The sequence below is a fragment of the Sparus aurata genome, chromosome 12 (assembly GCF_900880675.1).
Source record: "Sparus aurata chromosome 12, fSpaAur1.1, whole genome shotgun sequence".
Lineage (NCBI taxonomy): Eukaryota > Metazoa > Chordata > Actinopteri > Spariformes > Sparidae > Sparus > Sparus aurata.
The window spans coordinates 26021659-26031332 of NC_044198.1; the positions used below are offsets into that span (position 1 = coordinate 26021659).

General features: G+C 45.6%; 1 protein-coding gene across 3 annotated transcripts; it reads right to left on the minus strand.

The window, feature by feature from the left end:
* Window positions 1-105: 105 nt before the first annotated feature.
* On the minus strand, window positions 106-7502 carry ckmt2a (creatine kinase, mitochondrial 2a (sarcomeric)). 3 transcript variants are annotated; one of them, XM_030434695.1, is made up of 10 exons: window positions 7380-7502; window positions 5118-5308; window positions 4157-4355; window positions 3976-4071; window positions 3646-3867; window positions 2257-2342; window positions 1479-1602; window positions 971-1105; window positions 590-715; window positions 106-455 (listed from the first exon to the last, which is right to left on the minus strand). In XM_030434695.1, the coding sequence occupies exons 2-10, from the start codon at window positions 5264-5266 to the stop codon at window positions 339-341; spliced, it is 1254 nt and encodes a 417-aa protein (XP_030290555.1). In that variant the 5' UTR covers window positions 5267-5308; window positions 7380-7502; the 3' UTR covers window positions 106-338. The 3 variants fall into 3 exon arrangements, with proteins under 3 accessions (XP_030290555.1, XP_030290554.1, XP_030290553.1); XM_030434694.1 differs by lacking the exon at window positions 2257-2342 and adding an exon at window positions 1976-2061 and having other exon boundaries at window positions 7380-7500; XM_030434693.1 differs by lacking the exon at window positions 2257-2342 and adding an exon at window positions 1976-2061 and having other exon boundaries at window positions 3646-4071.
* Between the last annotated feature and the right edge of the window lie 2172 nt (window positions 7503-9674).

A 9674-nucleotide genomic window follows, 5' to 3' on the forward strand; every position in this document is an offset into this window, starting at 1 on the left:
CAAGGTCAAAACGTAAGCATGCTGTTGAGTTGTGAGGTGAGGTGACGACACACACGGCTGCCAACACGAACACAAGATCTGTAAAAAAGCGACCAAGGACAGCGGTCAGTGATTAATACTGTTGGTTTTATTGAAGTCAGGGTTACAGTGAAGACCTTAACTTGAGGTAGAATTCTCCCCTAACTGCAGTTCTTGTCTAAGATTAGGTTTCCCTAAAGATTTGTGATGTTTGCAGGATGACTAAAGACGTCCTCAGAACACCGTCTGTCCACCGCCTCCACTGGGAGACGGAGCACCGAGCTGAGAGCCGACACCGACGGCTCGTTGAGTCCCGGCTCTTACTTCCTGAACTGAGTGATGGGAGCTGGGACTTTGATCTCCTGTCCCCTCTCCAGCCTCTTCTCACACTCGATCAGGTAGTTGACCCCGTCGACCAGCAGCTGGACCAGCTCCACCTGAAAGTACAACCAGCATCGTTCACTTTCTGCCACAAAACAGAGGCTCCGGACACAGAGAGCTCCACCACACACAAGGACTTTTAGATCCTGGTTCCTTATCATTTTATCCTCAATGTTTGGTGGATCCTCACCTCAGACTTTCCCAGGCGGTCGTTGTTGGAGATGTCGAAGGTGTCTCCGGTGGCGGCTGTGTCCACGCCTCCTGTGCCTCTCTTCTGCAGCCGCAGGTTGTCCAGGATTTTGGAGAAACGTGAGTCCTGCAGAGTGATTTCAAACATTTAGATCTTGTCGTAACCACGGGGGGAAAGTTCATTCATCCCTAGAAGCACATCATGCAAAAGTGAACATGATTGGAGTTGACATCCTGTGAACATTTTGGGCTAAAGACAAGATAAAAAGCTCATTCTTGACTTTAGACTAAAACCAATAATCTGTTAGTCTGTCTCCAAGCTCTCCTGAAGAAGTACATCCTTAAAAAGGAGTGTGTGTGTGTGTGTGTGTTTGTGTGCTACCTTGCTGAGTTTTGGCAGGCGTACGTGCACGCCCGCCCTGAGGCCGGTGCCCAGGTTGGAGGGACATGTGAGGATGTAGCCCAGACGCTCGTTCCACATGAACTCCCAGCCTCTCTCCTGGATCAGGTGCTCCACCTGTTGGGACACCACGGGGTCGGGGATGAGCACAGAGAACAGTGGATGTTGATCAGACAAGTTTAAATCCTCGAGGAAAAGTCGATCCATCCAAAAGTCTTTGACATGTTTTACAAAAAACGTCTTTATTACAGCTGACTAAGGATAGAAGACTTCCTGCTGTTCCAGCTGTTTTGTAGCTATTTAAGCCAAAACATGATGCTTTTCTAACTTCTAACAACGTGTTTTTTGTGTTTTAACCTGAGCAGATCATAAGCAAAGAAGAAAATTCTGCCTAAACAAACAGAAAGCTGCAGTTTTAACTTATCCCTGGTTTAACTTTGACTCTGACGACCGGGTTGCGTATCACCGTCATGCATCATCTCCACCGTACCTGCTTGAGTCCTCTGCAGAATCTCTCGAACACTCTCTTCATGTTGCCTCCCTTCTCCATGGAGATGACTCTGGTGTGGTCCTCCTCGTTCACCCAGATCAGGAAGGTCTTCTCATTGTTGTGCCTGAGGAGAACCAGCTGAAGGAAGTCAATAAAGAGCTCTCCGGGCCAAACGCTCTTTTCATTAGGAGGAGGTGACTCACGGTCATGAAGGACCTGATTTCGTAGACGCTTTAATATTCATGCTGCTCGATGTGAGAGACGCATGCATTTGTAATGCACAACAACACACCACACGGGACGCACAAACACAATTTCCTGTTGGTATTTTTGCATCGAAGGCAGAGCAATAACTGGATGATTCTATCGGGTGTCAGAGGAGGTAGGAAGATATTAAATATATCACTGTTGATAATATAAATATATGAGTGATGTGGATCAGGATGTGGATGTTGGTTCACACAGCAGACATGCAGGAGGGGCTGCGTGGACCCTACCAGATGCCCCTGGCGTCTGGCCAGTCTCGGGCCATAAAGGCACATGTCAACAGTGGAGAGACGGGCTTGTCAAACAGGAAGTGGTCCTGAAGGTGGAGGTGGAGACGGGTGGGGGAAGAGAACAGGTAGGAGGACATTAAAGAGGAGAAGAAGGACTTATTTGGACTTTGGGAGAGAGACAACTGAATGTTTCTCTGGGGGAGAGAAGAGAATACAGGTGAGGGAGGACGTCACAGAGTCTACATCTGCAGCGAGGTTTCACTACACTGTGTCGGCCTTACCAGATCCCTCTGGAGTCGGGCCAGTCTCGGGCCATGAAGGCCGAAGTGAGCAACGGAGACACGGGCTTGTCAAACAGGAAGTGATCCTTATGTGGCGCAGCGTGAAACAATGACAACAGAAATCTCAACGACAGAGGATAGACACGTGGTCGTAGAAATGATGGCGAGGTCGTTTCTTTCCTCTAACTTGTACATTTATTATGTTTTGTGTTTTAACTCTAGTTTGGGTAAATGTACCCAGCAGCGGTCCCCAAACTGGGATTCAGGACCCCTAAAGGTCACCCCAAGATTAAACTAGGAGGGTGACAATAAAGTTAAAGGGATGAGAAAGATACTTTTATACGGAAGCCCTAAACGGCCATGCATTCATACATTTTATTTCCTCCGTTTTCTCGTGATAACGAGATAATTTTCTTGAGATCGAGATAACGAAACTTTGTTTTCCCGAGATAACGATATAATAAGGTGTGTGTGCGTGTGTGTGTGTGAATGAGTCAGTCAGTTAGTGTAACGACTGTAAATGACTTTAATGTGAATTGTTAATAAGAACGTCTTGTTTTCATTTAGTTAACTGATATTCTTTGAAGTCAGGTTATTATTTCATTAATTATATTAGACACTAAATGCAGGACTTTTATTTTGAAAGCGTCTCGCTGTGAACCGAGAACATCTGTGTTCCTGTGAATCGTGTGTGTGCGTGTTTGAAGTGTGCCCGCATGATTTTTGCTGGACGTGATGAAATGATTTACTGAGCACCTGCTGATGAAGAGCACAAGCTCTTACGGTGTGTCTGAAGGTGTGTTATCTCGGGGAAACAAAGTTTCGTTATCACGAGATCTCGAGAAAATTATCCCGTTATCTCAGGAAAACGGAGGAAATTAACTCGTTATCTCTGGAAAACAAAGTTTCGTTATCACCAGATCTCGAGAAAATTATCCCGGTATCTCGGGAAAATGAAGGAAATTAACTTGTTATCTCGGGAAAACGGAGGAAATTTATCCCGTTATCTCAGGAAAACGGAGGAAATTAACTCGTTATCTGGGAAAACAAAGTTTCGTTATCGCGAGATCTCGAGAAAATTATCCCGTTATCTCGGGAAAATGAAGGAAATTAACTTGTTACCTCGGGAATACGGAGGAAATTAACTCGTTATCTCAGGAAAACAAAGTTTCGTTATCACGAGATCTCGAGAAAATTATCCCGTTATCTCTGGAAAATGGAGGAAATAAAATATATGAATGCATGGCCGTTTAGGGCTTCCGTACTTTCACATTTTCAGGCTTGTGAATTCCTTCAAATGAAATGATCAACAAGGAAAAGTCATTCTGGTTGTGTATTCTTTTGGGCTTGTTGATATTTTAACCCCTCAGACTAGACTGATTGACTCACGTCGATGAGCTGCTGCTGCTCCTTATCCGTCATGTCTCCCAGGCTGTAGTAGCGTCCGGCCAGGTCTCCCTTCAGACCGGCCAGGGCCGTCACCACCACCCGCTCCACCTCACGGCGCTCGGCCCTCGAGCAGGCCGGGGGGAGGCTCAGCCCGCGGATGCTGCGGCCGGTACGGACGCGAGACGACAGCACGTAGTTGTCATCAAATACGCCATTGGTGATCTGGAGGTCCACACAGGAGAGACAGACAGACAGAAACACATTGTTTTTATAAAAGCTGGAGCAGCAGACGGATGGAGGGATGTAGGAGGGATGGTTTGTGTCGGACACCTTGGAGGAGTCCAGGTCGGTGGGGTGTTTCATGGTTTTGGGGTCGTAGCCGTTGTGCCTGTCTTTGATGATGGGGTCGAAGAGTTCAGCAAACACCTGCAAGGACAAAAAACAAAGTCAGAGGCGTAGCTCTGACACAAATCTCCGGGCCCAACACACTGTGACCTTTGACCTCTCTTACCTCGTAGCTCTCCTCATCACCAGCCACGCAGCCCACCGTCTTGATGAAAGGGTGTCCGGGGTTGTCCACGCCGGTCTGGATGCACTGGTCCAGGGTCCAGTTGTTGGGGGTGAGCTGGTCCCTCAGTCGGGCGTAGATGGCCGGAGTCAGAGCCGCGGCCATGCAGTTGTTGTGTTTCCTCAGGTCGGGGAAGTCGGAGCTGACGGAGAGGAAGAGGTGGAGAGATTTGTTAAACTTCGGGTGGTGACAGTCGAGGGGGGTGGAGCTGGAGGAACAGGTGACCACAGTTTGCATCTCAGTTTCACCATTTGTAAATGTGAAACTGCTGAATATTTCTGACGAGGGACCGCGACATTCCAACGTTTAGAAGTGTGACAACGTCGTTTACATCGAAGGAGATCTCGGGGATATTTCTTTGGGACATTTGCAGCCATGTTTCAGTAATAAGTTACATCTCCTGTTGGAGCTTTTCAATAAAACCTGATTTTTGTGGACTCATGTGCAGTCACCGGTCGTTACTCTGCTTGTATCTACAGACTGATGGTGTTTAAGACGAGGAGGTGAGAGAGTCAGTGAGTCAAAGGTAGCGTAGATGAAACCTGAGACGACAGCGATACCGCAGTCCGGTTGCCAGCGCGGCTGCCGTGACCTCATGTGCTCTTTCACACAAAATCCCTCGCGGTCACACGGATCCTTAAAATGTGTCTACTGACGCTGTACGGTTCTGATCAGACACATGAATGGGTTCATTAACAGTCTACGTTTCTGTCCCGGTGTCACCTTTCAGTTGCGGAAACAAAGCTCGTTCATCTGACATGTGAAGCACGTCGCCAGCTTCTGTGTTGGCTGATAATTATAGAGCTCGGACTCGTCAAGGTCATCGGTCATCGACATTAATTCAGCTAATCAGTGATATGTTGCACCTTCATGCTGCGTCTGTGGAGGTCACTCTGTCTCTCACCTGGGAGGATAGAGCATCTTCTTGGCCTCGGCAGCCAGCGTGCTGTTCTCGCTCAGCAACAAGCCGGTGGCCACGGTTCCCGCGCCCAAACTGGCCAGCAGCACCGCCGTGTTGCGGCCGGAGATCAGACGGGTGAAGGTGCTCGCCATCTTGTCCACTGGTTTGTAAAATCTCTGTGAGAAGCAAAAGAGCTGGAAAGAGGAAAAAAATAAGAGAGAAGATTGTTTGATTAATGAAACGCTGTGCAAATGTCCAAGGTCGAGGAAGCTAGCTCGTTAGCTCGTTAGCTGTGTTAGCAGTATGAGCGACACTTCGCTGGATGGAGCTCTAGTCGTCCTGTTTTAGCTTTATTACTTCAGTTTATGTATTTTCTCTTAGTTTAGGGAGAAAAGTTCTGGTTTCTGCAGCCCACCGTGCTGCCGACCCAGACTTCCCCCTTCACTTTGTTCAGTTTGTCCTCCACACTCTCATAACTCTTTACATTTGTTATTATTTGTAATTAAACATTCGATTTCTTTTGCAAACCTGTACTTCCTGTTCGGCGTCCTTCTTAAATATGTTGCTGACACTTCAGTACATTTGCTATCAGATACTTAAATTAATACTCATAAGGGTGAATTTAACTTTTAACACGATACTGTACTCTTGTGCAGCTTTTAGGTACTTTTACATGTTTAGATTATTGTTATCTTTGTGACTTCATTGGTACTTTTTTTTGCACATACCATCCTCTTTGTTTTCAACTCCATTTAGGTCTTTTAATTTGGAAACCTGAAGGCCTTTGACATATTTCTTAATCTTTTAACATACATTTTATACTTATACTTCTTGACTTTTGTGGTACTTTTCCTTCTGCTACTGTTGAGCACTGAGGTGAGCTCGTGTCTCTGGATGTTAACCTCCTCTCCCACTTCGACATCCCCCTTCACTCAGACACCTTTTTGGATAATGCAGTAACGAGCTTACAGCCGGTCGGGGGCCGCAGCAGATGCTCTTAGCCTCTTAGCATTACCAGTCGGCCGCCCGCAGGACGGCTGGTTTCATGGTTTCATGGTTTCATGCAGGAAGACGTCTGCGTTAAGCTCGCAGGAAAGACTTCTACAGACTGTGTACATGTTAAGTATCGTCTGAATAGATTTAGAAGTAAGAGTTTAAAGCCTGAATGAAACTGTTGTGAGTGGAAGGTCACGATCCGGCCCGTCCTTCACAGACTGGGTCTTAATTATAGAGGGAAGCTGTGAGGAGCATCAGGACTCTGTTAATCCTGGTCCAAGAGGAGATGGCTGATCGGTCTCCTGCACTCAGCTGATGAATTAAAGACATCAGATGACTTTTATCTCCTGAATTCACCCCACTGACTCGTTCCCCTCTCACTGAGTGGAGGTCAGTGTCTTTGGACTTTGGTGGGAACATTATTTATAGATCACTGGAGGGCGGTTCCGCTGCCAGGACCCGGTGCCAAGAAACAAGCCATCTCTGGCTGACAACGCAGTGACATTCTGAACTGGTCACAAGACCGGACTCATGAAGCCAGGACGGACAGCGGGATGGAAACAGGGGCGACAGGCAGGTGAGGAACGTGGAGCAGCAGACATGAAGGACAGAAGTGAAGAAACAATCGACTGACAGACTTTTACTCCAGATGAGAAGTCAAATTTAGACACCGGTGGACATCCAGGTCATTGGGTGCTCTGGTAAAGCCTGCTGACTGATACTGGATCAGATCACATGGTCTTACGGTCAGGATTAAAACAAAACCACTACTGACCTCGGATCAGCCTCCCCTCCCCGGAGCAGCCTGACCTTTTAACTCTGGAGTCTACGTGCAGCTTCGTCCTCTCCAGAGGACACGGACGAGTTCACACGTCATCAGGTGTTTTTAAATTAAACACTCAGAGAGTTGTAAAAGTAGACGTTCACTGTCAAACTGCACCGGAGAGACTCTCACAGGGATTTCTGCCTGTGAAGTTAAGAGTTTCTCTTAATCTCATCTCCCTCTGCGCAGCGTTTGCTGACCTTAATATCATCTTAAAGTCATCACATCCTGCCTCAGGCCTCCGTCTGCCTCTCCTGTTACACATATACTGACTTTTAAAACATGCACTCACAGGTAAACTCCCTCAGATTAACTGTAAATGTCAAAAAAAAGTAGTACATCAACACTCAAGCTTGTAGCTCTCACACTGCACAAATGATTTAACAGTCTCAGACGTCTAACTTTGCCTCTCTACAAGAGAAATAAAGGAAAAGGAGGTACAGTACCTGTAGGAAAGCTGCTCTGCCTTCTTACTGCAGGTCTCTTCTTTAAGAGCTGGTCCCTCTCTCCTCTCTCAGGAGGCTCCACCTCCTCGTCTGGGATTACAAACCCGAATGGCCAATCACAAGTTCAGAGACAAACCTCGCTAAGCCAATCGAGGGCCGACGACGTGAGCTACAACCGCTCAGACCGCCGCTCCTGTTGAGCCATGATTAACTATGACCACCGAGGGTCCGATGTCACTGTCCAGTTTGACCTTGATATTTCCAACCACACACACACACACACACACACACACACACACACACACTTCCTTATTACTCCACTTACACACAGCTTTACACACAGCCACTTAAGAAAACACAAATAGAAATGCAGAAAACAAATGTGACAACAGATTCAGACGACTCAACAGAAGTTGTGTTGAGTCTCTTGGAAACTTTTTCTGCAACTTCTGGTTTTGTTTTATCAACTCGTTACGAACCATATTTACGTTTGTTAGGCAGCGACCTCTAGTGGCCACAGTAGTTACTGCAGCAGCAAAGGAGGAAGTCAGGTAGAACCAGAACGGCTAATAGACGACGATTTGCAGCGTGTTTCTGTACGAGGAAGGTTGTGTTTTCTGTTTTTGCATTTCTTTGCTTTTGTCTCGTAGATGTTCTTGACTACTGGGTTCTTCTTCTCTCTTCCTCCTTCTTCTCTCTTCTTCCCTCTTCCTCTCCTTCTTCTCTCTTCCTCTCCTTACTCTTCTCTTCCTCCCCTTCTTCCTCTCTCCTCTTCTTCTCTCTTCCTCTCCTTCTTCCTTCTTCCTCTTCTCTCTTCCTCTCTCTTCCTCTCCTTCTTCCTCTCTCCTCTTCTTCTCTCTTCCTCTCTCTTCATCTTCTCCCTCTCCTTCTTCTTCCTCCTTCTTCTCTTCCTCTCTTCTCTTCTTCTCTCTTCCTCCTCTTCTTCTCTCTTTCTCTCTCTCTCTTCTTCTTCTCCCTCTCCGTCTTCTTCTCCCTCTCCTTCTTCTTCCTCTGTATTCCCTCTTCCTCCCTCTTCTTCTCCTCTCTTCCTCCTTCTTCTCTCTTCCTGTCTCTTCTCCCCTCTTACTCTCCTTCATTTCTCTTCCTCTCCTTCTTCTCTCTTCCTGTCTCTTCTCCCCTCTTACTCTCCTTCATTTCTCTTCCTCTCCTTCTTCTCTCTTCCTGTCTCTTCTCCCCTCTTACTCTCCTTCTTCTCTCTTCCCCTCCTTCTCCCTTCCCCTTCTTTCTTCCTCTCCTTCTCTCAGCCTTTACTTCTTCTCCTATCCCTGCCATGCACAATGAAGCCTACACCACCTAGATTTTTCTGAATAAGATGTATTTAATCTTTACTTTGTGTTCCCTGAAGACGACGTGTGTTCAGCTCCAGTGAACCAACCACATCGTCCTCTACCAGCCATAAAAAAACTATCTGTAGCTGCGTTATAAGTCACATTTTTTGCTTTTATTGTGTGTAAATATCTGTACATTACACAGAGAAATTTATGGAAAAATACAACAGCAAAACTTCAGAGAATACAGTGATGTAAGAAAGCGAGGGATTTTATATACTAACGCGCTGACGCGAGTCCTGACGTCAGGAATGTGCCGAAACAAAGTGAAGCTAATAAAAACTCACAAGGGAAACATTAATCTGAGGGACGACATGCTAAATTCATGCTATGAAGTTTAGAGTCTATTGACATTCTTCACAAATCAATAGTGCAAATATATATTACTAATATTCTAATACAGTCAACAAGGTTTAAAATATAACCATGATAAAATAATCACACAGACGAGGAACTAATAATAATAATAATAATAATAATAATAATAATAATAATAACAACAGTGATACATGTAAAATAAATGTATCTGTAGGGGTTTGTACCATTTAAGAAACCTTTCAGGCCAATTCTCTTTAGAAAGAGCAAAAATAAGATTTAAATTATATATAAAACGAATATTACAAAACTGAAAACACACGATTTGTAATAAGATTCTTTTTGATTGTCGAGCAAACGATGGAAGAAAAAAATAATTCAGATTTTAACGATAAACACAGTTTCAGATTTAGGAATGTGTGTAAACTCACTCATGCAGAAACATAAAGCTTTAATGTCGACAGCGGAGTCGAAGTGGAGTCATGAAGTCAGACGTGTGGAAACTGGTTTGTGGATTAATTTATAATTTGATTGTGAAGTATTGTAACGTGCACGACTAAGGCTCAGTATAGACTGTAACATATTTCACTTCCCCTGATTCTGTGTCACAGACGTCTTTGATTTAAAATCT

Excerpts from the sequence above, each read along its gene's own strand:
- ckmt2a (XM_030434693.1), bottom strand. The coding sequence starts at position 5,266 with ATGGCGAGCACCTTCACCCGTCTGATCTCCGGCCGCAACACGGCGGTG. Across the intron at positions 4,356-5,117 it reads AAGATGCTCTATCCTCCCAG|CTCCGACTTCCCCGACCTGA; the intron begins GTGAGAGACAGA and ends CCTCTCCGTCAG. Across the intron at positions 1,603-1,975 it reads CCAGACGCCAGGGGCATCTG|GCACAACAATGAGAAGACCT; the intron begins GTAGGGTCCACG and ends GGTTCTCCTCAG.